The sequence below is a fragment of the Oryzias latipes genome, chromosome 10 (genome assembly GCF_053564925.1).
Source record: "Oryzias latipes strain Hd-rR chromosome 10, Olatipes_Hd-rR_3.1".
Classification (NCBI taxonomy): domain Eukaryota; kingdom Metazoa; phylum Chordata; class Actinopteri; order Beloniformes; family Adrianichthyidae; genus Oryzias; species Oryzias latipes.
The window spans coordinates 25706823-25734640 of record NC_136246.1 but is presented as its reverse complement, the minus strand read 5'-3'; the positions used below and the strand labels follow the sequence as shown (position 1 = coordinate 25734640).

Sequence of the window (27818 nt, the reverse complement as noted above, 5' to 3'; positions counted from 1 at the left end):
TTTTTTAGTGTAGGGACAGTGTTTTTTTTTTTCCAGCTCAGGTTTTCTGTGATCTGCAGATGAAGGAACCTGTGGCAGTTGGTCTGTTCCACAACAGTCCTGTTGATGGTAAGCAGCTGATGTGGTTGGGATATTCTATATTCCACAATTAGTTCTTTAGTTTTTCTATGTTGGGGACAAGGTCATTGTCATCGCCACAGATGGTGATGTTTTGTACCAAGTCTCTGTATGCGGACTCGTCCCTTCCTTTGATGAGACCAAGGACGGTTGTGTCGTCTGCTTGCTTAATGATGATCCTCTTATTATCATGGCAAATACAGTCATGGAAAGAGCTTTAGACTGAGAGGAGCTTAGCATTGTTTTTGGCCTTTCTTTTCCTTTAAAAAAATCTGCAAAACACAAGAACATGATTCTATTATTTTAGCTACACAAAAAGAAGTTAATGCAGCCATTTATAATTTAGCATTATTGCACTTTTTTTTGTAGTTCTTTTCTTTTTTTTTTTTTAAATCAAAGCGATTATTACATATTTGCCAAACTCAGCAGCCAGCGTCATCACTGGTACAAGTAAACAAGATTTTGTGACTTTGATACTCAAATCTTTTCTCTGTTACACAAACTACACAGTCTACTTTAAAATTCTTCTGCTTGCATTCATATCAACATGTGGTCTTCCCCCCTGATATTTCTCTGTTTTTCAAAAGATGATACTTTTCCAAATCAGAACCAGCTTTGTTGACTAAGTATTAGTGAACACACATGGAATATGACTCTAACGTATGCTCTCATGAACGAGGGCAAAGCATACAAAGACAAAGCATAAATAGTTGTAAAAATTCCAAAAAATAATAAAAATAAAGATGTACATATATATTGTGTACTAAATTTAAACCGGTTTAAAATGTGTGCCTTATTACTCTATGACTCTTCAAGAGTTTATCTTTTTCTGTTAAAACAAGATTCAAACCAAGAACTAAAATACATTTAGCCACAACGGATTTGGAAATGTCTAACCTGCCACGCCAGAGCCCTATGATTTGAAGCCAAACTGAAAACATACCAAATATCAATTTGAAAAAGATTTTACATCTAAAAAACAAATAAATGCTTTTCCAAAAACTGCACTGTCACAATTTTATCCAAAACTACATCATTTGCTTTTCTAAGAGAAAAAGAAAAACACGAGTGGCAAAACAAAGCAAAACTTTGTTGTTACCATTTGGTGTAATTATAGCCTGTATTTATGAAAATGGACAGGTCAACATGCCAGAAAGGAGAGGAAATGCCTTAAAGTCAAACTTGATGATTTAAAACAGTCATTGGAAAACCAGTGGATTATATAATAGCAGTTGTTTGGACTTCTTATATACAGTGTGTGGGTGTAATCCCCTTGAAGGGCAGCTAAACAATTCTAATAACCGTTGATCAGAGCTGCACATCATCTTGCAAAAATTATGGCTTACTCCTCCAGAACGGTTTCCCCTCTGGGATTCTTGGTCAGTGTCTCCTTGGGATCTTCTGTGCTTCCTTTTGGTGCTTCCACCTTGGATCTGGACCTTAGATTGGCCACGAAGCAGTTCTTTGGTGGGACAGGTTGCATGCCAAAAGCTGCTAACAGGCTAAATGTATCAACACTTTCTGATCAACTTTTTTTTAATTCAAGTATTTTATTGAGATTTCACAGTTAACATGTATGACAAATCCCCCCAATAAAAACAAAAAAAAAACACTAAAATAAAAATAAAATAAAAACAAAAACCGAACATAAACATACACAAGTGAGGATTACCGATAACAATTTCCAATACATAGTGTATTAACGTGTCATCATTAAGGCATCATTGATAAGTAAAGACAAAAGCTGTCCCATTTTTCAGCCACATATATATTTTTGCAACTCACTCTTCCTAACATCTTTTCACAGGCGCTATTTTCTATCATTTTTTCTTTCCACATTTTTAGCGTTGGGATTTGGGGTTCTTTCCATAATTTCAAAATCAGACGAGCACATGTTACCAGTCCAGTATTCAATACTCTGAAAGTAGTTTTGCTTAGTAGCGGCACCTCTTTTCTATCCCCTAAGAGACATAGTCTTGCTGATTTGGGAAGTTCACATGCTATCCAGCCCTGTATGCATTCCAACACTTTACTCCAAAGTCTAGAAATAAGTGGGCACTCCCATATTGCATGAATAAAGGTACCTCTCTCCTTATGACACTTCCAACACAGATCATTTTCACTGATTCCGATCACATGAAGTCTAGATGGAGTGTAGTAGTACCTGTTAAGTATTTTATATTGAATAAATTTGCCTCTGGCTTCCCTGATGTAAATTCCATTGTCAGAAAGAATTGTTTGCCATGAATCATCATCGATTATACAACGCAGGTCTCTTTCCCATATTGTTTTAAGTCCTTTGCTTGTGTTTTTTTTAGCCCATGGGCAGATTTTATACCATTTGGATGCCTTGCCTAGCAGTGTGGGTAGTCTTAGAAAGTTTTCTATTGGATTCCCATCTTGCGACAGTCCGACTTTCCCTTTTAAGCAATCTCTAAGTTGTAAATACCTCCAAAAGTTACCATGTCCTTCCAAATTATATTTCATCTTAATGTCATCATATGACATGAAAATGTCCCCTTGGAATACATCCCCAATTGTTCTAATACCTTTTTGCAACCACTGTGCCCAGTAGATAGATCGCTTACCAATCTTAATTTTAGGGTTGTGCCATAAAGATGCATACTTTTGCAGATGTGGAGAAAGCTTACACTTTTTATGCACCTCCAGCCACACCATCTTTGAGAATTCCAAGATTGGGTTATTGGTCCTGCCTCTCTGCTCACCTGGCTTTTGCACTAATATCTCCATCGGTGTAAATGGGAACGTAATGCCCCGTTCTACTAGGACCCAATCTGCGTCCAGTTCTCTACCAACCCAGTGCTTTGTCAGTCTTGACATCTCAAAGGAGATGCTGTAGTGTTCTATATTAGGTAGAGCTAATCCACCATCTTTTTTTGGTTGGCAAAGCCGGTCCATACTGATTCTGGGTTTCCCGCCATTCCAAAGAAATTCTTTAATCATTTTATTATATCTTAGTAGGATTTGTTTTGGGATGCTCATTGGTAACATTCCGGTGTAGTAATTAATTAGCGGGGCCACAGCCATTTTTATTGTATTAACCTTACCCCATAATGTCAAGTTTAACTTACTCCACTTATCTAAATTAGTTTTAATTTTGGTGAGTAATTTTTCCATATTATCTGCCATAATGTCAAGAATACTTGGGTTCAGTTCTATACCTAAATATTTCATCCCTTTATCTACCCATCTAAAGTTAAAGCCAGACAGCAAACTTGGGGTGCAAGTTTGAGATACTGGCATTGCCTCTGATTTGTGCCAATTTATTTTATACCCAGAAAGTTTGGAGTATTCATTCATAACCTCAAGTAGAGTTGGTATGGAGTTAGCGGGGTCTTGGCTCAGTATTAGAATATCATCCGCATACAGAAATAGTTTATGGTCCCTATCTCCTCCATATACGCCCTTAATTCTAGGGTCTTCCCTGATTTGGATAGCCAGGGGTTCCAAAAATATTGTGAATAAGAGCGGGCTGAGACTGCATCCCTGACGGGTTGATCTAGAGATATCAAAAAAAGGAGATAGTACCCCATTTGTGAAAACTGCAGCTTTTGGTCTCGAGTATAATGTCTTAATCCACCGGCAGAAGTTGTCTCCAAATCCAAATTTTGTTAGTGCTGTAAACAAAAAATTCCATTCAACCCTATCGAAAGCCTTTTGGGCATCGAGGGATATTGCGACTACGGGGTTCGAACTATGTTTATTCATCCATAGAAGATGTAGTAATCTCCTCATGTTATCAGCTGACAGTCTATTTTTGACAAAACCAACTTGATCTTTATGAATAATCTTTGGCAACTCCTTCTCTAGCCTCATTGCTAATATTTTTGATAGTATTTTGCAATCTACATTTATTAAACTTATTGGTCTGTAATTGGCTGGGTCCGTTAAGTCTTTGTCACCTTTTGGTATTAATGATATTATTGCCTGGTTAAAACTTTCAGGGAGTGTCCCAAAATCATAGGCTTCTTGAAGTACTTTAGTTAAGAATGGGCACAGTACTTCTGTAAATGTTTGGTAATATTCAACTGGAAAGCCATCTATCCCAGGTGATTTCCCAGTTTTCATCTTACTGATTGCTTTCCTAACCTCAGCTTCCGTTAAAATAGAGTCCATTGCATCCTTCCCCTCTCGTGAAATCTGTGGTATCGTCACCTTATTATAAAAAGCATCTAACTGTTCTGTGCTAGCAGCAGTTTCTGATGTATACAGTTTTTGGTAGAACTGTTCAAAGACGGTGTTAATTTCACCAGATGATGTCACCAGTCTATCATTCTTTTTTATTGCTGTGATGACGTTTTGATTGTCCAGCTGTTTGAGTTGTCTAGCAAGTAGCTTTCCCGTCTTTTCACCCTTCTCATAGAAGTTTGTTCTAAGCCGAAAAAGTGCATATTCCGCCTTTTTGTTATATGTTTCATGGAGGTTAAATTTCAGTTTACAAATTTCTTTAAATGTACTTTCATTATAGTTTTGTGCTAGCTGTTTTTCCCATTCCTTTATTTGATTTTCCAGTATTTTTATTTTCTCCCTGCTCTCTCTTGCTTTTTTAGAGCTATAGCCCAGACATTTTCCTCTCATGAATGCCTTGAGAGCATCCCATACCGTGGCCAGTCTGTCGGTTGACCCAATATTTATATCTAAAAAACATTTGATTTCCTCTTTTAATGATGCTACAAACTGTTCATCACGCAGGATACCCAAGTTTAGTCTCCATCTACCACGCTTAATTTTACCCATTTGAAATTGAATGTGTAGTTCCACTGGTGCATGATCAGTGAGAGCAATAACACCTATTTCACAATTAGTAACTAGTTCAGTGCTAGAGTTTGAGATAAGAAAATAATCAATTCGGGAATAAGATTTGTGGGAATGTGAGTAGAATGTATATTCCCTTTCCGAGGGGTGTACAAGTCTCCAGATATCTACCAACCCAATTTCCTCCTTAAGGGAATTTAATGCTAACCCTTTTCTGGTGTTGAACTTAACATTGTTAGTACTTTTATCTAGAAAATCATCAGGCACCTGGTTAAAGTCCCCACCTATCAATATATGTCCTTCTAACTTACTCAGCATCTTACTAATCTTGTAAATAAAGTCAGGTTCATCCCCATTTGGGGCATATACATTCACCAAGACAACCTTAATTCCATTAATAAGGGCCTGAATGCATAGCAGTCGTCCATCATCATCCTGAAGCTGCTTTAGAAATACAAAGTTAAGTTTTTTGTTGATAAGTGTCATCACACCACGGCTTTTACTCGACACGGAGTTGTGAAACACTTTGCCAACCCAGTCTCTTCTCATTTTTAAGGCTTCCTTATCTTTTCCAAAATGCGTTTCTTGGATAAATGCAACATCAGTACCATGAGATTTGAGGTAACTGAGAACTTTTTTCCTTTTAATCGGTGTGCTGCAGCCATTTATATTCCAAGACACCAGGTTTATATCCATATTACCCATTGTTATAGAATTTCAGAATCAGCTTCTCGTTTAACGTGACCTAGAATCCAATGACATTTTAGAACAAATACACATGCAACATAAACAACTTCCTCACTGTTTGAAAATTTCCCATAATTAACAAAAATATAAAAACGAAAACTTAAACACTGCACTAAAACAGAACATGGCAGTGTAGTAACTCTCCAACCAAGTGTAGACTTTATTTTGGTCCGTGTGGGTTCTGAAGACTCTACCTGTCCTCCACCTGTCTTCTGGATGTAGCCACGCCTCGATGCCCCCCCTCCCCGTCATGTGTGAAAATCTTCCTCTCTCCCCTCTTCTTGCATTACTCCGTCTCCACGGCCATGTTTTCTTTAACAAAGTTTTCAGCTTCCTTCGCATCTGTGAAGCTCATGCGTCCCTGCTTCCATGTAAATCTGAGGGTTGCTGGATGTGCCAGTGTGTGTTTCACCTGGCGTTGCCACAACAGCTTCATCACTGGGGAAAACTGCTTCCGCTGAGCCACACGCTCCTTGGTCAGGTCTTCAAAAAATGACAGCTTACAGTTTTCCCACAATATGCCTCTTTTCTTCTTGGCAGCCATGAGGACTTTCTGCCGGGCTGTAAATCGCAGAAATCTCACCAGTATGATGCGTGGAGGTTGGTTAGGTCCTGGACGTGGTCCCGGGCTTCTGTAGCAGCTTTCAATCTCGTATTCCACTCCATCCAGCCCGAGGCCGTCAGAGATTAACTTCCTAATGTAATCGCATAGAGCGCCGTTTCCTTCCATTCCTTCTTTCAGTCCCACCAATCTTATATTCTTCTGCCGATGTCTGTTTTCTTGATCATCCGCACGAGCCCAAAGTAGATCAAGCTTCTTAGCTAGCAGCTTCTTGTCTTTAGCCACATTAGCAACTTGGTCCTCCATGTCCGAAATGCGGTTCTCGGCTCCAGTTAGCCGTAGTTGGATTGCACTTACGGCGTTCTTTAACTCTGTCGTGTCAGACTTAATAAGCGAAACATCACTTGCCACCACGTTCAGTGTAGCTCCCACTTTAGTAATTTCTGTAAGCAGGTCGCTTATTTCGGTCCTCTGGCCTTCATGTTGATTAGCAGAGCTAGCTTCGCCAGTAGAAACAGTCGGGAGGCGCGTTTGTATACTTCGTTTTTTCTGACTCATGGCGATGTTTCGGCTGGGAGAGGAAAAAAAATCTTGTATCTTAACAAGTTTAGCTGCGTTTAAATTATGCAGACGGGAAGAGTTTCGTAATTTGACGTGTAAAAATTAAGACGGGGTACGGAGCTCATCTACTATGCAGCCACCTCCTGGCACCTCATCACGTGACTCCCTTTCTGATCAACTTTAATGAACAGACAGATTCTTTGACTTTTTCACATTTACTTCTCTTACCCAAAATTCCATGTGGTGAGGCTATGGTGAAACAAAATTATACCAAACAAACTGTAATACTACCTCGCCAATAATTCCATTTCAGTTTTCTTTTCACCAAGGACGATGGTTCTGTTTTGACTGGGATTCTTATTTACTGATTCATCTCTTCAAATAAAGCACACCGCAAGATGCTTCCAAAGAGCAGTCAGATCTTCCTGCACTGACAGATCCATCATATTTTTGGTTCAATGATCAAAGAGTTCTAAATTTTCAATAAACCTCCTCACTCAAACTTTTTTTTTTTTTTTTTTTTACATAAAGGCAGGATTTAGAACATGCTACTACAAAAACTGAGATCTATCGCTTTAAATGGTCTGGGCTTTTTTGTGCAGATGGATTAACCACACAAGAAGCACTTGGAAACAATACAATAGTGTATTCTCGCTCACTGTAATCCTTAAAGGTATTGCAAGAACTTTCATATGACTGCAAAGAAAAGGCTGCTCAAAATACTGCATCTGAAGAAGGCTTTTGCCCATCCATTAAAAACTACAAATGTCAACTGTAAGTAACTATCAGTCTTTATTTACACCCTTGTTTTTATTTTTGTTTCATTTATGGTTTCGGTAACTTCAAACTTAAGATTGATCAGGTAGAGCTTTACCGGTGAGGCCTGTACTCCTAAAGCCCAGAGAGTATTTTTAGTAGTGAGCAAAGTTCCATAAAGTAAACTGAACAGGGGACAAAGATAATTCACATCTAGCCTTACACTCTTCCTGGTGCTCCAGTTTCTATAGTACTAAACAATTTTACCTTAAGTATTTGGCAGACTTTTTTTCCCTAATGACTAAACTAGTCTGTTTTAAAGATTTGGTTTGTGTCTTTTGAGGAAGATAAATGTGAGATTCTGCAGACAACATGATGCTTCTTCTTTCTGTGTGTGTGTGGAGTCACTTTGTTGACTTTTAACCAAATTTACTAAATTTTACTGTTTCGACCCGTCAGTAATACTTTGGCATCATACAATGAACCCCATGTTCTCAGTTGAGTCTTAAATACAAGTCTAAAAACGGGCTTCGTTTCTTGATTGTAGTCCCCTCCAACCTCTTGTGATTGGATGCTCCTGGTTGAACAGAAGAATGTAAGGAACACTCTTTTTGGTCTCTTTTTTTTAAACCAAGAAACCAACAGATTTAACTCTGTTTCAAGGATGTTCTTACATATTCTGTCTTATCCAGTTGTGGCTCTGTATGCTCTTTAATCCGACTCAGATGTATGAACAGAAAGGAGATTTTTCTCTCTTTGCTCTGGTAGATAAATGTCCGAGTCACAACGATGGATGCAGAGCTGGAGTTTGCCATTCTGCCCAGCACTACTGGCAAACAGCTTTTTGACCAGGTACTTTGTGTGATGCAAAGAAGCTGTTTCTTTGAGATAAGTGAAATTATGCTAACAGCTGTTGATGTGTTCAGATAGTGAAAACCATTGGGCTGCGAGAGACGTGGTTCTTTGGTCTTCAGTACCAAGACAGCAAAGGCTTTTCCACCTGGCTCAAGCTAAACAAGAGGGTAAAGTTACAGCTGCATGTCGACTTTCAATCCATCGTCCGCCTTAATTTAAACAAATGCGTCCAACTGTGGTGTTCCCCTGAGGTTAATTAAAGCCTATTTATTCATTCTGGTGTCCCCCTGCTGTGGGCTGTGAATCCCAGGTGACGGCTCAAGATGTGAAGAAAAGCAATCCTTTGTTGATCAAGTTTAGGGCCAGGTTTTACCCCGAGGACGTGGCTGAAGAGCTCATCCAGGAAGCAACGCAGCGCCTCTTTTTCCTGCAGGTCAGAAACACCAAATTGTTCTTCTACTCTTTGATAACAAACCACTTTATGTAATCAAAAAACATAAAGCAAACAAACTAAGGATTCAGACATTTTTTTCTGGTTGTTACATTAGTTCTGTGCTCTCCAAGAAGCAATACGGAGAAGCAATAGTAATAAGGAATCTCTGTCAAAACAAACTGTAAAAGATGACTTAATGGTCAGCAGGGGTTTCCTGATGACTCATACAGACCCGTCAAAAACTCATGGGTTTTCCGTCAGGGAGTACATGGACAGAAAACTTGATCCATGCTCAAGATGTAAACACCACACAGCAGAAAAGGATTCTCTCCATAAGCACACCGACTCTGCCATCTTCTCCTGTTTTAGGTGAAGGAGAGTATCCTAAACGATGACATATACTGTCCACCTGAGACAGCAGTGCTGCTGGCCTCTTATGCAGTTCAGGTCAAACATGGGGACTACAGGAAAGATTATCACGTCCAGGGATATCTCACAAAGGAAAGGCTGCTGCCACAGAGGTAGAGCATTCTGTGCATTTGGGCATTAACTGAGGTTCACCTTAATGCCAGTTTAACTCACCTGAATTCTAATTGCTTTGTCCTCTTTACTGATAACACCAGGGTTTTGGAGCAGCACAAGCTGAATAAGACTCAGTGGGAGGAAAGAATCCAGAAGTGGCATGAAGAGCACAAAGGAATGTTGAGGTACTAAATTCTTCCAGCAAAAATTGTCCAAGTGCAAGGAAGGGTTCTCCATCTCATCAAAGCATGCCATACTGCAGGGAGGACGCTATGTTGGAGTATCTGAAGATAGCTCAAGACCTGGAGATGTACGGCGTGAACTACTTCAACATTAAAAACAAAAAAGGGTCAGAGCTGTGGCTCGGAGTGGATGCTTTGGGTCTGAACATTTATGACAAAAAGGACAAGTGAGTGACAAATTATGTTCTTAAATCTGTACGCTAATTCATGAAAACCAAAGCCTTACAGTCTGGATTAATTACAACATCATTTTCTACACGCACGTATAGTTTCCTGTTCTCATTTTTCAAAAGTGTATTTTCTGTACCTCTAATTATAAAATGTCTCATGAAAAGTGAATTAAACCTTTTTACATTTATTTTTATGGGTCAGTAGAGACAAAAACAAGGAGATTTCATTGCCAAACACAACATTTGAGAACAAATGCCTCAACTATCAAGCCTGCAATTAAAGTTGTACTTTTTTGCCCAAATCTTATAAACAAAAACGAAGACTAATAATAAAACATCAAAAAAACATTTTTTTTATTTTACTTCCCACTGGGCCTCCATCCTAGTGGCCCAGAGAGAGGGTGACCTCAGTAAAAGTGGAAGAGTGTGGGCTTGAATCCATAGTAGGGTGTCACCAAAGGAATGGGTCCCACTGCCACCCTGATTTGCATTTTGCATCGTAGGTTGGATTGTGAGGGTTTAACCTCCAAGTGGTACCTAGAGGGAGCTGTGACTGCAGCTCGGTGTGTTCTCAAGAGATGGTTCAGATGTGGAGAACGCATTTCCCACACTGCTGTGTGGCAACAAATGCAACGTTTTAAACTTTGAAATTCTGCCACCTAACATGAACCAATGTTGACTAAATGTGTAATACACTAAAAATCTGTTTTAAACAATTGTTCATTAAAAGCTGACTTTGCCCATCAATTGTAATGGTAGCCAGCGCAAGGCTCTACTTTGCGGCAATTATCTACAAGGCTGAAAAATGCATTCTTCGGTTACAAAATTTGCTCCAAAAGTTGGATATCCAAGACGTCCCTCTGGTACATTTTCAGTCTGAAAGGAGTTGAAAAAAAATTACTGTTGCCCGTGTCAGGAGAAATTATGTGCAAATTAAAACATTGCAAAATAGAGAGGCACTTAGAGGAAGCCATCTTGGCCAAAAGCGTTAAGATTCATCGTAAAAAAATTCCATCTTGTCCAGAGAAATTACGACATCAGTCTTGTCCTCTAGTTTCCTCAAAATGTGTTGTTTTTAAAATTGACGAAAAACCAGAGTCAGGAGTCACAGTAAAGATGTCAGAAGATAAACACTTGTAAGTTGCACATAGTTTAAAGAAAGAACTGAAAATCCTCCCTAGACATGTAAATAATATTATGGTTGCTATGTTTATGTCCTCAAGGTAATCAAAAACGTGATTTGATTGGAAACCTTAGTACACTAAACAACTTTAAAACCTCGGGGGCTGATGGGACAAAGGATCAGAGGTCATGTTGGTTACCAATTTCCACTTGAAGCTGTAACTTTGGCATGTCTTGCTGCAACATTCACAGCTCGTCAGTACTTTGAAAATATCCTGGAGTCAAATGTAAGGTTGCTGTTTTATACATGGCTGTACACTTGCATATTCTAAGCTTTGCGTTTCAGCCTGTACTGTGACTAACAAATTCTGTCAGCTGAACTGAAACAATCAATGTGTGAATGGCATCATGCTTGCACAATGGTGCCAGAATGTAGCCAACCGCCTTGCTTCAGCTTTGCTGCTAATTTGTTGCAGGCCAAAAACATACTGATATTTTCACAGGATGACCCCAAAAATTGGTTTTCCCTGGAGTGAGATCAGAAACATTTCCTTCAACGACAAGAAGTTTGTCATTAAACCGATTGACAAGAGAGCCCCGGTAAGAAAAATCACAGCAAATTGTTTCTACTGCGGAACAAATTTCTTTTTAAACACAAAGCATTGAAAATGGAATTAAAGGTGATTTAGTTCCCGTCAAAGTTTTTTTTTTTTACAGCTTGATGGTATGTAGAGCCAGTATCTTAACACAGCCATTTAATGCCAATGGATTTAAGAGATTTTGGTCTTTCCCACTATTTTTACTGCTTGTTTTCAAGGCTACATTTCAGAGTTTTTAACACATTTTCATAGAAATGCAGAGTCATATTGTCTCACCACATCTGTAAACAGAAAGAGTGACAGAAACCCATTTGCTACTGGTGAGATGAGCAATTTTGAAGATGCATAAATTACACAGACTAGAGTTTCGGCAGCAGATGCCATTTGATCTCATTTACAAACATGAGATCAGGCCAGATTCTGCAAGCACAGATTTATTTAAAGTAGAGTTTGGAGGTAAATAATAAAAAAAAAACACAAAATCTATAAAAAAAAAAAAATCAACAATATGATCCATTTTTCATGTTTTCAACCCAAAAAACTGTTGTACAAACTGAACCTTTGACTCTCGACTGATTTGTTGCCTGTTTGCTGCTGAAGGATTTTGTTTTCTACGTGCCCCGTCTTCGTATCAACAAACGGATCCTGGCATTGTGCATGGGAAATCATGACCTGTACATGCGCAGACGCAAACCTGACACCATCGAGGTGCAGCAGATGAAGGCCCAAGCCAGGGAGGAGAAGAGCAAGAGGCAAAAAGAAAGGTACAGAGGAGGGGACATAATGAATCTGAATTGTTTTTTTTTTTTACAGTTTACACTGTGTTCTCTCTGCTTTAAGAAAGATCTGTCAGGAGGTAATGTTTCTTTCTAGATGTGTATTTATGCACAATTCTACTTGTCAGGGCTCTTCTTGAGAGTGAGAAAAAAAAGCGAGAATATGCTGAGAAGGAAACAGAAAAGATTGCCCGTGAGACCATGGAGCTGATGGAGAGACTGAGGCAGATTGAAGAGCAGACAAAGAGAGCTCAAGATGGTATGACAACTTTCTGAATGCAAATGTTTCTTAACTTCAGCTTGGTTTCTTTACCATTAAAGACAATTTCAAAAAATCTCTTGATATTTTAAATCTGTTTTTCTGGATTGTTTTGGAGCTCGCAAGCTTATTTGGATAGATATTTACTTGATGTTTTGCACACATGGATGCTTTTACAGAGCTGGAAGAGCAGACTCGCAGAGCACTTGAGTCAGAAAAGGAGAGAAAAATTGCTCAAGAGGAGGCCGAGCGTCTGGACAAGGATCGCAGAGCCGCAGTTGAGGCTAAAGAAACCCTTTTGCACAATTCTGAAACCCAAATCAAGAACCAAGAAAGCCTGGTACTCCCATTTACATCCACTTTTGTTGCTATATCTTTACCAAAAGTCATATTGAAATGGGTTTTGTTCAAACCCAAAACCCTAAGGGACTTGATAAACCTGAAACAAATTAACTTATTTTATGATTTTTTAAGTAGGTCCTAAAAGGATGGGAATTATCAACTTCAGAAATGCCAGTAAATTTGAATTTAAACAAATCTGCTTTTTTGTCTTTTAAAATAGTTCTTTCAGCTGTGAAACCATAGCCGTAACTTTGAAACCACATGTGAACATCATCCATGCACACATGGACACACACCCACTTCTCTTTGAACACATCACACCTGCAAACAGAGCACAATGACCTTAGAGCAGAAGAACTCTTAACTCTCTTTCCATTTGTGTGCATGGTTGCACAGGCCACTGAGCTGGCAGAGCTTACCTCTAAAATCTCCCAGCTGGAAGAAGCCAAGAAGAAAAAGGACGAGGAGGCGAAGGGATGGCAGAAAAGGGTGAGAGAGAAAAAATAAAACATGAAAGGGAGACGGGGGGACTTGAACATGAAGAAAACGGGGGACTTCTGATGCACAGACAATTAAAGAAGCCCAATATATGTCAATGCAACTTTGAAGTAGAGTTCAAATGTGTGCAAAATAAATGATTGTGCTCAGATTTGAACATTTCTATAGAGCTTTGTTTCTGTTTTCCCTTAAACTGAAAGTATACATATGAGATGTTTCATTACTATTTAATAATCTACTAAAATATAAATTTCACTTTTACTTCAGCACAGACAAAGTGAGCCCAAGATGCTTTTCCTTTTATCTCCATTGCTTCATTTCATTTGTTAATACACTGCACCTCTATTGTTGTATTTCTGCCGCAAATTCCCAAAAGGGTTTGATACGGTAAAGAAGCTTTCACCGTTTTGTAATAATTCCATTTCTTCCCGCAGACTCCAAAGATATTCAGACTCTGAGGATAAAAAGCAGTCGTGTACTTCAGGTGTTAATTTGGAATATTTTTTTCTTTTTTGCACACCTCAACGGTGTCCAATGATGAGATGTTTTGTGAATCCCTGGATTCCAAATTTGTTCACATATTCTTTCTGAGGAACAAGTCTGAACTGAAAACTGGGGAGTCCAGAATCAGAAATCTCTCAGTTTACAGCAATGCATTCGTACAGCTCTGTTAAAATGTTCATCTTGCATTAAATCTCATCCTGAAAGTAGTTGCTAAAGATTCTCATCCATCCAGGTCTTGAAGTTAAGTTTATGGTATCTGGTTTTAAGATTTCTCTTCTTGAAACTTTTCGCCACTCATCCAAACAGCTTCATCAGCTGATCTAGAACCCTAATGTTCATGTTTGCATCAGTGGAGTTATTACGAAATACAAGCAAGCCATATTATCTGCTTGACAACATCATAATTTCTGAATTTTTTATTTTTTGTTGAAGATAAAAACGTGTCCTCTCCATTTGTGGTCTGCAGCCCATGAGGCTGCAATGCTTCAAAAGATGGATGTTTAACCACAAAATACAGGAAGAACATAGAACGTGTTGGAATATTGCTGAATTCGGTTGTAAAAAGTTTCTGGAGGGAATCCAGTGCACATGCATTATAGGTTAGCCCAGTTTGCTTCTGGTCTAAACCCCATCTGCAGGTTTCCTGTGTTGCTTGCATGTTTTTCCCATTACTAAATACTCTGATTTGGTCACACACTCCAGAAAATGAGTCCTTTCAATGGACCGATGTGGGAAACTGTCAATTATGAAATTTGTCATGAACTTTGGCAGCTCCCCACAACCCCAAAATAGCTTAAGCCATTATGGAAAATGGATTAATAACAATGATGTCCTCTAAGCTTTGTTCCTCAAAAAATCACATTGTACATGAATCAGTTTCCCCTCTTTGGGGGTTGTGTTTCAGGACAGGATTTGAGACAATATAAAGACAATTGGAGAAATATTTAGGGGTTCATACTTTCTGCTTTTTAATCTTTTGTTTTAGCAAAAGTTTTAGCATGCTAAAGTCTCAGTGCTCGTCAAAGACTGTTCATCTCTTTAAAAAGTCAACCTTAACACTTGACTGTAAGTCGTGTTTTGACAGGCTGTGATGGTAGAAGCTGATTTGGAGCGAACCAAAGAAGAGCTGAAGACTAAACTAATGGGTGTCCACATCCAGAATTCTGTCCATCCTCACATGCATGAGCATGACGAGACGGATGAGAGCAGCGCAGAGGCGAGCGCTGAGCTGAGGTCTCCAGGCATGGTCCGAGACCGCAGCGAGGAGGAAAGAGTCACAGAAACGCAGAAGAACCAGAGGCTGCAGAAAAACCTAAAGGTAGAAATGCACTCACAAAACCCTGTTTCACAGATTTCACTGTTCTGCTAAAACTTGAGCAAAACCAAAAAGGCTGGTTTGGTGAATTAAAAATGGCATGAATTATCTTGATGGGAATGTTCAGTTTCTGTGAATAATGTTCTGTAAATTAGAAAGCACTTCTGCTGAATAGTGACAGTTACTGAATGAGAACGAGATAATCGAGCAAAACAAGGTGGCATTCAGATAAAAACTCAACTTCTTTCTCTGTAAAAGTTTTCAGCTCTGTGGAAAGCAAATGGGTTTTCCATCAGTTTCATTCATACAAGCAAAATCTGCATAACCACATAAGAGACACAGATGCTTGACATTAACAAATATAATTACCAGGATAAAGCATTTAATTGTGTTCTAACAAAATAAACTTTATGTTGACTTAAATGACTTTTGCAGTTATCACTCCTATGTCTCATGTCATGCCGTTTCTGGCCGGAAAAATCCTAGTTTTTCTGTGACACTTTTGAGGGTTTTGGTGTTCGTTCGTTACCGTTTTTTGTTGTATGACTCTAACTCTCCTGTAAAGATGCCAAACTAATTACTTTCACAAACCGTGTCTCGCCAGAACTAAGTGCACTTTACATAATTAAACATTGTTGCACTGTTTTTTTTAATCATTGTTCTGGTTTTATTCAGCGTAGAAATCTCCCTCCTGATTTTGGTCTCGCAGCCGGAGCGTGATATCATGTTGCACGTGCAACTCGACACAAAAAAATAGACTTAATAACTATTGACAAAGGAGTGTTTTCAGATAGAAGTGGGCAGAACTGAGAGGAGAGAGCTCCGGCTGCTGAATAGTTTGCAAGTATCAAGTAAGATGTTCTATTATGTTCTTTTCTCTTTCAGTTCCTGAGCACCGAGCTGGCCAGAGCTGTGGACGAGAGCAAAAAGACCCCCAATGACCTGATCCATGCCGAGAATGTGAAGCAAGGCCGTGACAAATACAAGACCCTTCGCCAGATTCGCCAAGGCAACACTAAACAGCGTATCGATGAGTTTGAGTCTATGTGAGACAGCTCCAGCTAAAGGAAAAACACAGATAATGAGCTAAAGTTTTAGAAAAGTAGATGTTAACTTTGACATAAGTAATCAGTTTGAGGTATCTGAATCAATAATAATTATTTTAACTGTGGTGCCATAATGTGGGATGGCTGTCTTTGATTTTTCCTACATTAACCTCTATATGGAGGGGAAATGAATGAAATAAAAACTGTCATTAGAAATAAAATGATTAGCAATGAAGGGAAAAAAAGGCAAATATTACTGGTTAATAGATGCAAACTGATTGTGGCCTTCTTTTCTGCTGTTCATCACCACCGTTTAGCACACAATCGCAGTCTGTATCAGCTTCCATATAAATAGGCAAACATTGTCTTGATGAAGCACTTAAATTTCAAATAACTTTATAATCCTGTTAAAGCTCATTTTATGTAGTTCTCAGAAGAAAGGTCCTTTCAGTATTGGGGGGGGGGGCAAATAAAGTCCAGTTCAAGCTCTTAATCCAATCTCATTACAACAAGTTTGAGTTATTTTTAATCTAGTTTAGTGCATTTCCACCAATCTTTTGTCGTTTCATTCACACAATGCTGAAAATAACCTAACCAACAGACTGCAGCTTAACCTGGCCTTAGTTAAAGCCTGTGTCCTGAGCAGGATGCAGTAAAGAGGAATTACTCTCCTTTAAGAGGAGGAAGACCTGCCTGCCCCACAAGCCAGAGGTCAGTAGGGTCGGATAGCGATTGCAATAATGCCACACATTCTTTACAGCATATAAAGAAGACACAAGAAGAGGATGAGGACAGTTCTTTTTTATACATTTAACTATTCTATATACATGGAAGCAATCAGTTTGCCTTAATTGAGTGATTTAAAAATTAAAAAAGTCTAACCTTGGAGCCATTAAGGAAGTGTATGAAAAATGTCCAAATATGACACACTTTTAATAGAGCTCTACTATTCTAATTTATGTTCTCAAATTTTCTACATTTTAGCCTCAATTTCAGACAATTAGGAGATACAAAAAAGCGACTCCTCTAATCCTCATCAGGACTTCGAAACATTTTATTCAAATGAGAGCTTTTTAGATTTTAAATGTCAGCAGTGAATCATCTTATCCACAACTTTGTGTCCCGTCTGAAATTATGACATCCTACTGGAAAGCAGCTCTGAAAAAAGCTGTTTCTGTATCTAATTTATTCTTTTTTCTTACATAAGAAAAATTTAAAAAGGATTGGCATGCAATTTTATGAAACTTTTCTTCTTTATAATAATTTTTTGTTTAGCTATAGTGAACACTTGCATAATGTGAGGGGAATAAACTAATAACAGGCAGAAATAAATGAACATGGAGCCATCTCATTAGATTAAATGTGTAGAAATTATATATTTGTAATAATATATAAATAAAATTGAAAGCATATAAGATAAAGGGATGTGGCTTTTCTTCTTTTAAGTGCTGTACATTATTCAGACAGCAGCTGTGAGGTGGAAAGCGCCGTTAAGCGGATTTATTTTTTATCCCGGCAAATCTCGCGAGAACTGCTGGTGTACCAGAATAACGACGGGGTGAGCGCCTGCGCTTCAAACTGTTATAATAAGTTACTTTATGGTTATTCTTTAGGCCGCTGTTCAAAACCAGGCAACACAGCGATATCTGCATTTCCTTCTCTATCAGTGACGAGAGTTAATCTTAAGAAATCAACGCTCACGAGTGGAAAACAGTTACTTTGTAAAAAAAGTTCACAGCCAATGATTTATGGATCCTATCGGCGGGACGTCCCTTCCCTGCGGCAACGTCGTAGACTGATCTGAATTCTCCTCCGCTGAGACGCATGAGTGGAGTCTCATTGGACAGGCGGGTTCTCGCCGGGAAAGTGTTTTGTTTGTTCTCTGCGCACTCTGCGCGTCGCTTTAACTCCAAGGACGCGAGCCGAAGATGGCCTTTCGCTCCAGCTTGGCGGAAAAACAAGAAACGTTTAACTGTTTCGTGATGAGTGACAGAGAGAATCCATGTGACACCAACGCGTGTCCAACAATCGAGCTGAGTAAAGCGGTGTCGGTGTCTCTGGGTCTGGATTCGCTGTCGTCTCCGCTCCACAGCCAGTGCCCCAGCAGCGCTTTTGCAGACCCCGCCGACAGCGGAAATCATGGTTTCCGAGGAGTGTCAGAGTTGGGAACGCCTGGAAATGTGAACTCGGAAGGAAATGGACTTGTCCTAGCCCGCAGCAGCCCGGCACGGGACAACTTTAGAGAAGTGTGCGCTAACATTCGGCAGGTGAGCTGCGTGGATCTGTTCAGATCGGGGGAAATGGACTGCGCGCAGTCTGTTACGCGCGGATCGGTCATATCCAGATTCATCTGCAAGGATCCCAGCATGTTCGTGAACCCGGCAGCAGAGCTCTCCGCGACTTCCCAGGTCAATGAGGTCGCGCCTTTAAAACCATATTCTGCTTATCCCGCTAATCCAGACCTGTACAGGGAGAACCAGGGCGGATGGTCATCATGGTGCGCAAACGAGCGCATTTACAGCGAGCGACCCGAGCCCCACAGAGGCGGGTCTGACGGACATCATTTCTCCTGCAAATATTGCAGCTGTGGGCCAACTCCATTCGGGTCCAGACAGGAATGCAACTGTGTGTGGTACAGTAGAGGTGCGCAAAGCGGAAAAGGTGGCTCACAAGCAGCGATGGCACAGGGTTACGGCCAAGTGGAAAGTTACCCAGACGCGACTCCCCAAGGGCAAAACACTTTTTCCACCATCAAGACCGAACCTTCAGTTTGGGTGGACTGCGGCGACCGAACTTTCAGGTATCGTGGATTCTGATCCTTCCTACTTGTTTTCGTTTGCATGTGCCAGGCATCGGGCCAAAAAAGCAGTCCTGTGACTGGAAGCGTTTTGCGCTCAGTCACACTCTTCTCTGACCCGAAACAAAAAGACTAAATGCAGCGTGATCAGCATGTCTAATGATCCTGCTCCACTTTACCAAATATTACAGAGTCTGCCTGTGAGGAAATCATTCGGTTTAAGTGCGCAGTCAGGTGTCAAACTTTATGTCACGACAGTTTTATACAACACTTTCATAATTTTAGCATCCATAAATCAAAGCACCATCAAACCATAATACGTGCTCTGCATTAGCACTGATTATTTGCCTTCTAAAAAAGCCCATGCGCTGTGTTTGGCCTTGGCCATTTGAGTATCCAGCTAAGAGTGAACCAAAGTTCATCCTATCCAACTTTCCAGAAAGGGCCTTATTTGTGCTGTGACTAGCCACACAAGAGACATCCAGACGTGATTTAATGCATCAATGCCACTATAAACAAGAGATACGGCACCTGCTGCTGCTGATTCTGTGCTCGGGATGGAAGAAGATGTTTTGTCAAGAGTTACTGATTCCTAAAAAAATATTCAGACTCTGGCATTCTTTAATCAACACTTTCCTTGAATCCACTTGCTGTTACCATTGTGGTAATTGGATTTTCTGGCAGTAATTAGTGCACTAGGTTTCCAAAGAGGATGGACAGATTGACCTGAATCTCTCAAAAATTCTGGTTAAGCTTGTGCTTTGATTTTTCTTTTCTTTTCTAAAAGAAATGAAAAGTTGATCCATATGTTTCTTCCTGTCAATCCATGTTTTTTGTGTGTCCAGGCATGAGGATTTGTTTCCAGGAGTCTACCTGTCCGACCGCAGAGTGTGCCAGGTGTGTGGTGACGATGCTTCAGGCTGTCACTATGGAGCAGTCACCTGCGGCAGCTGCAAAGTGTTCTTTAAAAGGGCCGCTGCAGGTGGGTGTAAGACGCAAACATTCAGGAGGGATGCGGAAAATTATCCATCCGCTGATTTAATTTCTTACACCCACGTGCCGACAGGGCACAGTGACCTGACATTAGGAGGACTATTCGTTATCAGTAAACACCCACATATCATTGCAACGAGTAGAAGCCAAAGCATTGTTGAACACGCGTCCTCCGGGACTCGGTGTGTTGCTTCCAGGTAAGCAGAACCACCTGTGTGCCAGCCGGAACGACTGCACCATCGACAAGCTGAGGAGGAAGAACTGCGCCTCGTGCCGTTTGAAGAGGTGCTTCATGTCGGGGATGAGCCTGAAAGGTGCGAAAGGATGAAAAGAGGATGTTTCAGAGAAAGAAAATGTGAAATGTTTCCAAATCAGGAGAACAGATGCTTAACGTTCAGCAGATCAGAGCTGTTTGCGCTTCAATGCATTCCACATAATATTTGTTATTCCTTTTTCATCTTCTTCACATGTAAATTTAAAGAAGAAAAAAAAAGCTCCACATTGACTCCAACCTTATTTATCCTGCTCCATTTCTTTATTCATTCATTTTTTCATTCATTCATTTTCTTAACCGTTTTATCCCTTTCGGGGTCACGGGGCTGCCGGAGCCTATCCCGGCCACTTGTGGGCGAAGGCAGGGAAAGAGTCCAACAAAAAAAAAAAGCTAATTAGTTCCATTTCTTTATGAGATATAAAATCAGCATATTTTAGTGTGCATGTCCGCTTCCTGTCTGCCCTGTTTGGGTTATATTGTAGGCCGGAGGCTGAAGGGAGCTGGACAGACGAGGAACGGAGAGGAGGAGCAGCAGCCCACTGCCTGGGGGCCTGGGGAAAGGGAAGAGCGAAAGAAAGATGTTATCCCGGAGCCTGGAAACATGGCTTCCACGGCTCAAGGTAGTGAGGATTAACTGTGCAAAAGTGTCATCCTGAGTTTAATATTTCCTAACTAACCGTAAAGTATTGCTCTCAAGTAGCAGTTTAAAAATGGACTTGGTTTATCTTTTATTACCAAGTCCAGCTGGTTGCTTTAGACATTAGGTCTTGTATGGGAGGTTTAAGCTTGTACTTTTTTCTTTTTTTCTTTTCTGCAGGGCCTCAAGGCTTGCCACCAGGGATCCCCCCGACTCTGCGCTCCTGCTTATCCCTCCTGAGCATCCTGCAGTCTATTGAACCCACTCTGGTTAATGCGGGACATGACCCCGCCCAGCCAGACAGCCCCTCGTCCTTGCTAACCAGCCTCAACGAGCTCGGAGAGAGGCAGCTGGTAACCGTGGTGCGCTGGGCCAAGGCAATTCCAGGTAAGGCAATTGGTGCCAAGGTGACGCCTGCAGACATTTCTGCAGCTGCTCCAGATTATTCTCATAGTTTTTGTTTCCTTTCTGTTTTACTGTCACGTAAAAGAGCAATTAAAAACTTGCCAGCACAAGAGCAACATTAACGTAATGAAGATTTTCTTTCTGAAAAGTGCGAAAAAATAATACTTCAGTAAGTAGGGATATTTAAGAATCCTCTGTTATCTCCGTGCGGGGCCTCAAGATGTTGGTCTGTAGTTTTCAGCAGCTGCCAGGATCCTGTGCCAGTTCAGTTCAACGTGCTGAAGCACACAGCAGTGTGCAGGCCAGTCAGTTCAAATACTAACCACTAGAGGGGGCCATGTTCACATTTAAGCTAAGGAAAGAAAACTCAAAACAGACATGATTCCTTTTCCCTAAATTTTATTAGTCTCTTTTATCATAGAACTAAAAAGGATTCTTTTTTTTTCTTTATTTACCTCTTTAACTGCAAAAACAACCCAGTGTTTTCCATAACCGTGTGGTTTTCCAGGTTTCCGTGATCTCCACGTGGATGATCAGATGTCAGTGATTCAGCTGTCGTGGATGGGGGTGATGGTGTTGGCGTTAGGGTGGAGATCCTACACTCTCACCAACTGCTCCATGCTCTACTTTGCTCCAGATCTGGTTTTTAACGAGTAAGTCTTGGAAGTTTTCCGTGTTTTTGTTAAAGATCAAACTTTACCAAGCTCACGCAAAAAAAAAAAAAACCCATAGTAAATAAAGTTTTTTTTTTTTGGTAAAGAAAACCTAGAACGGCTTCTTTGTCGAACAAAGTCGTCTTGTTTGGGAGCAATCAGCTCTCTGTGGCACCGGGTTTACTCAAACGTCAGGAGATTTCAGCTGTCATCATCACAGGGAAACGTGGCGCTGTGGAGGACGAGCATCAGAGAACGTCTGACTAATCAGACAGTAAACATCTCCTTTTGAGGCGACAGTAAACAAGTGTGTTCTGTTGGAACCGCTTCCTCTGCGTCAGATAAACGTGGCTGCAGAGCGATCACCTCAGATGATTTATTCCATTTCATCTCCGTGTAACCAGCCTTAATTCCCCACTGACTGCAGCAGCATTAAGTTGTTTCTCTTTTCACCTTTATGAGTTTTGATTTTTATTGCAACTTTCTGGATTCCATCAAAATGTTTCCTTTACTTTCATTCCCCCCCCCTCCCTCTTTTGTTCTTTTAAAGTTTTAAGACAAACACAGTGGTGTGAATCACACATGTTATACATAAAAGTCCTTTTTTTTTCTTTTTTTCTTTTCCTGCTTCGGAACTGTAAATGGTCGAAAAAGGAGAGCTGCTCACTGAGCTGAAGGCAGCCAGAGGGACTCAGGGTCGCTTTCAATGTTCTGCCTTTTTTGTGCAACATTAGCAGGACACTCATTCTCTCTGCATCCGACCTATGGCCTGTGTGGCAATGAATAGGTCTGCCCTGCATGTTCACCCTCATTTTTCTCTGTCTCTTTCTCCACAATCCATCTTCTCCTGCAGCTTTTTCCTCTCTCCTTTCACTTTGTAGGAGCATTCTTGAAATGTAATTGTTTTTTTGTGTTACTTTTTGCAGCCAGCGGATGCAAATCTCCAGTATGTACGAACACTGCGTGAGGATGAAGCTCCTCGCCCAACGCTTCCACCGGCTGGAGGTGACCGAGGAGGAGTTCCTCTGCATGAAGGCCCTCGTCCTCTTCAGCATCTGTGAGTTGGCTGGCATCGCGTTTGGAGTAACAGCTTTTAATGTTGCCTCGGCCCGTGAAATACGACAAGAAAGGAGCAGAGTCGTACTTCAGCGAATTTATTGGATGAATAAAGTGTGTGAGTTATTGTGGTGCTCTGGCTTTGTGGTTGCAGTGCCAGTAGAGGGCCTGAAGAGCCAGCGCTGTTTTGATGAACTGCGGACCTCCTACATCAAGGAGCTGGATCGGCTGGCCAGCCACCGCGGGGAGACCACCCGTACACAGAGGCTGTTTCAGCTCACGGAGCTGCTGGACTACCTCCAGTCGGTAATGCACTCGAGTCCATTTCACAACCACAACATGTTTGTAAACTCAATTTTAGTAATTGCCACAGACCTGTGTACCTTTGTGCAAAGTATAGAGGGTCTGAGTGTCCCTCATAAGTACACAAACTGTATTTGGCACACACTAGGACAGTTGGATTATTATTAACTAAGATCGTGAGATTTAATCAAAGAGTCTATCAGCTATTACATTTAAAATTTAAGCCAGAGTTGTTTTTATTTAGTTGTTTTTTTAGTGCCAGGACAGTTTGTTACTTAAATGTTTTGTCAACTCTGCAATGGCTCCCTCTGCAGTCAGAAACGTGTAACAACTCTTTTCTTCTCTTATTTCAGCTTTTTCTTTTGTTTTTCTTGTTTTGTCTTTAAAAATCTGATATCCAATTTCTGTTTATACACATTTGTTTTAAAACTCCCAGATCTAAACTCTAAAAACAGCTTTTCAGAGGAGCCATTAAAAAAAATTGGTTAAATAAAGCCACGCAGAAAAGAAAAGTCTTCCTGTGTTTTATTTCTATTTAACAGGAGACAACAGGAATGAAAAGCCTCGAAACATATCCATGTGTGTGTTACCACATAAAAAGGTCACAGTGCATATTTTCTCACCATCCATCCACTGTGTCGTTGGAGTTGCTCAAGCGTCTGGGCACATACGAAGCCAAAATAAATAATGTCAGTAAAAGCTGAAATAAATCTTGTGCTGAGAGCTTATTTAACATGCAGAAATGTCAGGCTACTCCAGTCAGCTTGTGCAATTCATCACTCATGTATCCGTCGTTAAAGCATGTGAGAGCCTGTAAAAACTTTACGATAATATTTGTTGCGATTATGCTTCTCGGTTTATTTCTGGAAAAGCCTAAACCTGTATAACCACTTTTTTTTTTTGTTAAAATCCTAATTTGAACCCACGGGAGTGCTCATAAGAATGCCTTGGCTGAGGGAAACTGTGGCTCAATCATCAGTAGTTACTATTCAATACAAACACACATATAACTCATGCAATTCAGATTTAGTCATTGAAGATTCTCAGCAGGCGTTCATCCACTAGGGGGTGCAGATCAACTGCTTTTCGCCTCAGATAGCTGGAGGACTTCTCAAAGAACAATTAAGTTCCAGAAGTAAAATCCTGAAGTTGTTAATAGGGTGTGGCTGACGGAGGAGCCCCTTCCTCCAGAGAGCAGAGCAGCGGCAGTTTATCCCTTAAATGCTCAACTTTGTGCTTTATGAGCTGGAAAGAAGCCACCGATTATCTGGCAGGGCTCTTGAGGAAGAAAAGTGGAGCTGGAGGAGAGTTCTCAGCTCAGGGAGGCTCTTTCAGCCGTGTGGAGCTCGGGATGTCAGGTGCTGGCTTTGAAATCCACCTCTCTTGAAGCTTTTGTCCAAAGACAGGCAGCCCCATCCATTGTTTACATTCCCACAATCCCCCCTACTTTGTTTTCTTTCAACCTTTAAAACCATCTTAGTCACTAATTACCTAAATATGTTTCTCTGTCTTCTCTTGTTAGGTTGTGAGGAAATTGCACCAGTTCACCTATGATCTCTTCATCCAAGCTCAGTCCCTGCAGACGCGTGTCAACTTCCCCGAGATGATCTCGGAGATTGTCAGTGTTCATGTGCCCAAAATCCTCTCAGGCATGGTCAAGCCCATCCTTTTCCACAACACAGCCTAGACAGAGAGAGCGTCTCGCTGACTGTACCCGCGTCCCACAACTGCAGGCGCATATCTGCAGCTGTCAGGCTGAAATGGCAAAAATAGGCTTTATGGAGATGAAATGAGTCGGATTTAGGCGGTGAGTGGACACTCACAGTAGACGAGGACTGCACATTCTTCCAGCGTAATGTAGATCCATCCACCCTGCTCTTCTAGCTGCCTGCTTTCTGTGTCACAAACTTCAGATGTTCTTAATCAAAACTCTTGCATGCCTTTGTCCACACCAGTTAATAAAACCTGCCGTTGTACTGATTGTCAACATGTAGTTGGGGGGGGGGGGACTTTTTGTAGATTTCACATCCTAAAGCTTCTCTGTGTACACCAGCATGGCGTTTGATCTAGCTTTTTTTCCACAATAAATGTCGTTGTGTGCACCTAAGGTGAAAAAAAAGGCTAATTGACAGTGAATAAGCAGTAGTCGCATGCATGCTGAAAAATAAAGTAATCTTGCCTGTAGGCGAAACAAAAAAAACCTTCTTAAAGATGTCATAAGTAGTTTTATGTGCTAAAATAAACGCCTCTAAAGTGCAAGTACCTTCAGTCGAGCTTATTTTGAATGTATATTTATGAATCTTTAAGAGTTGGAGTATGAAAAGCACGCTCCACTGACCTGTTCTTCAGCTGATTTAAAAAAAAAAAAAAAAGAAGAAAAAAAACGTAACTTTGAAAACATTTTTTTCGAGTGCCAAACTTTCTTCAAGCACAATGTTTTTCCCAAGTGAATATTTCCTACTCTTGTGTAACTTTTCTACTGTTTCTTATGGATGTTCTCTGCCAATGCTGCTTTTTTGTGTATCATCTTGTATTCATTGTAGCTTATTGCACTTTTGCAAAAAAAAAAAAGAAAGAAAATAACAAACAATTGAGCAGAACAGATTTTTCGTTCATTTAAAGCTGAAAATGTAATAAAATGAAGTTAAACTACAAAGCATGGCTGTGCTGCTCTTTCCAGCAGGACTTTTTACTGACTTAATTTGTTTAATGGAATCAGAGAACAAGATTAAATAAAAACGTGGTTCATTTAAAAAAAAAAATCATTAGAGAAAATTATTTTATGAAGTTGGTTTGGGGTGCCCTCTAGCGGCCAATGAGGGAACGTATAATTAGTGCAGCCAGATGACATCTGTTGGATCCACTGATATTTACTTGGTTGTGAAATTGGACACGGATTCACGCCACATTTGACTGAGGTTAAATTACAGTGCAAGTTGCATATTTTATTCAAGAGTCATAATATATTCCTTATGAGAAAATGTGATTCAAGACAGATTAGCTGCAGGGTAAATAAGGCTGGTCTGCTATTCATTACAAGTTTAGAGTTTAGAAAAAGTTTTTTTTTTCTTTCTTTAAATTAACAATTTTGCAGAAAAACCCTTTACTTTACAAGCTGGTTTACTTTGTGCATTTGAAGGCAGAGGCCATTATTGTCTGGGTAACCTACCATTTTCGGCCCCATTTCCTGGAAAACTCCTTTTTCAGCTAGCATTTGTCCCTCTCATAAATGAATTGGAGCTGAACGAAGCTAGATTTGAAAGACATGCTGAAATATCACTTATTTCTAAATATACTCTAGTGTCCCTGAGGTTTTCCCTTAAAACCAGGCGTCCATGTAGGTTTGCAAAGATTAAAAATGCATGTGTTGATGTCGACATTTGAACTTAGTTTAGATTCCATCTGATTTTTGTCTTTCTCCACGTCTGCTCTCCATCAATATTACATGTCTACTTCGGTGGAGGAGGAATTTTCTTCTGTCGTTCCTTTCTTTTTTCCTGTTGGGTAAACAGCAACCGCAGAAAGCAGAGTCACGCTGACCACAAAGAACAAAAAGATGAAACTCTGTCCTTATGTTTAGATGCAGGGAGGATTAAAACAGGGGTAATGGAGGCTGTGGGAGGATGGATTTGAAAGAGAACCAACAGAAGGAGTGGGTTCTTAAAACTTGACACCAAAGTTACTGAATGCATGGTGCCAAAGAAACTAGGTTGACATAGGGCGAAGTGCTCCTTACATAAAAACTAAGCAATAATGTTCCAAAACACCAGGTTACCACAGCTCATAGCTGCTGTGACCGGAAGTCAATTAGATTATAAAGGTGGTAAGATGACACCCCTGAATGGGGTGTTGTGGTGGTCTGTCTAATGGAGACTGATTTCTACCCAAGCACCAGTCCATTAACAACCAATTAACTTCCTATTAATATTTTACCAGACAGGGCCTCTCCTCCTGACATGTTTTAAGGAGCTTTTTTTCCCAGGAGTGTTTGAACATGAGCAGCTTTTAGCGCAGCATAAAGAGCCCAGTGTAATGGGCTGAAGGAGGAGGAGTGGCAACCTGATAGCACTGAGAGCAGAGTAGTGGAGACAGACTTCTGCAGCTGGTCTGTCCCAAACTGGGCCAAGCCTGAGCCAAACGCAGTGTTGGGAAATCCGTGTTTTTGTGTGATTAATTCTCAGACGCAAGATCAGACAGGAATAAGTTAACTGAGCAACCGTGTGTTTCACTTACAGAAAACGATGATTAATTTGGACCTGTCACACATTTTGATGATTCATTGTTTGAATTATAGGTTTTGATGCTTTCAAAAAGAGTGAAAAGGTGATCCACACGAAAAGGAGCTCAAAAGGAGAGAAATATATTTCTGCAGTGGCTTTGTGCTGCGTAAGGCTGCTGTGCGCCTGGACGCTCAAAACGGGTTCATGGAAACTCCCCGCCTTGAGAGAAAGAGCAATAGAGAGAAGCAGAGAGAAACAGGCCATTATGACTGTAGCCT

At 40.5% G+C, this 27818-nt stretch overlaps 2 protein-coding genes across 4 annotated transcripts; both read left to right on the top strand.

The window, feature by feature from the left end:
- The first annotated feature begins 7398 nt into the window (after positions 1 to 7398).
- Positions 7399 to 17623, top strand: LOC101173478 (moesin a-like). Of its 2 annotated transcripts, none has more exons than XM_078953668.1 (14): positions 7399 to 7537; positions 8288 to 8371; positions 8446 to 8541; positions 8685 to 8807; positions 9177 to 9328; positions 9431 to 9514; positions 9592 to 9738; positions 11367 to 11463; positions 12063 to 12226; positions 12367 to 12497; positions 12677 to 12837; positions 13236 to 13328; positions 15001 to 15159; positions 16042 to 17623. In XM_078953668.1, exons 1-14 carry the CDS (start codon positions 7529 to 7531, stop codon positions 16204 to 16206), a joined length of 1665 nt encoding a protein of 554 aa, XP_078809794.1. In that variant the 5' UTR covers positions 7399 to 7528; the 3' UTR covers positions 16207 to 17623. The 2 variants fall into 2 exon arrangements, with proteins under 2 accessions (XP_078809794.1, XP_023815105.1); XM_023959337.2 differs by having other exon boundaries at positions 14926 to 15159; positions 16042 to 16353.
- Positions 17624 to 17727: 104 nt separating this feature from the next.
- On the top strand, positions 17728 to 25976 carry ar-alpha (androgen receptor beta). 2 transcript variants are annotated; one of them, XM_011480160.4, is made up of 9 exons: positions 17728 to 19002; positions 19845 to 19981; positions 20190 to 20306; positions 20749 to 20886; positions 21084 to 21290; positions 21817 to 21961; positions 22888 to 23018; positions 23172 to 23323; positions 24843 to 25976. In XM_011480160.4, the coding sequence occupies exons 1-9, from the start codon at positions 18131 to 18133 to the stop codon at positions 25005 to 25007; spliced, it is 2064 nt and encodes a 687-aa protein (XP_011478462.1). In that variant the 5' UTR covers positions 17728 to 18130; the 3' UTR covers positions 25008 to 25976. The 2 variants fall into 2 exon arrangements, with proteins under 2 accessions (XP_011478462.1, NP_001116383.1); NM_001122911.1 differs by having other exon boundaries at positions 18131 to 19002; positions 20749 to 20889; positions 21081 to 21290; positions 24843 to 25231.
- The last annotated feature ends 1842 nt before the right edge of the window (positions 25977 to 27818 follow it).

Coding starts and splice junctions, on each gene's coding strand:
- LOC101173478 (XM_023959337.2), top strand. Junction 8,542..8,684: donor GGCTCAAGCTAAACAAGAGG/GTAAAGTTACAG, acceptor TGTGAATCCCAG/GTGACGGCTCAAGATGTGAA. Junction 12,227..12,366: donor AGCAAGAGGCAAAAAGAAAG/GTACAGAGGAGG, acceptor TCTACTTGTCAG/GGCTCTTCTTGAGAGTGAGA.
- ar-alpha (NM_001122911.1), top strand. CDS start 18,131: ATGGCCTTTCGCTCCAGCTTGGCGGAAAAACAAGAAACGTTTAACTGT. Junction 19,003..19,844: donor TGCGGCGACCGAACTTTCAG/GTATCGTGGATT, acceptor TTGTGTGTCCAG/GCATGAGGATTTGTTTCCAG. Junction 20,307..20,748: donor GTCGGGGATGAGCCTGAAAG/GTGCGAAAGGAT, acceptor GTTATATTGTAG/GCCGGAGGCTGAAGGGAGCT.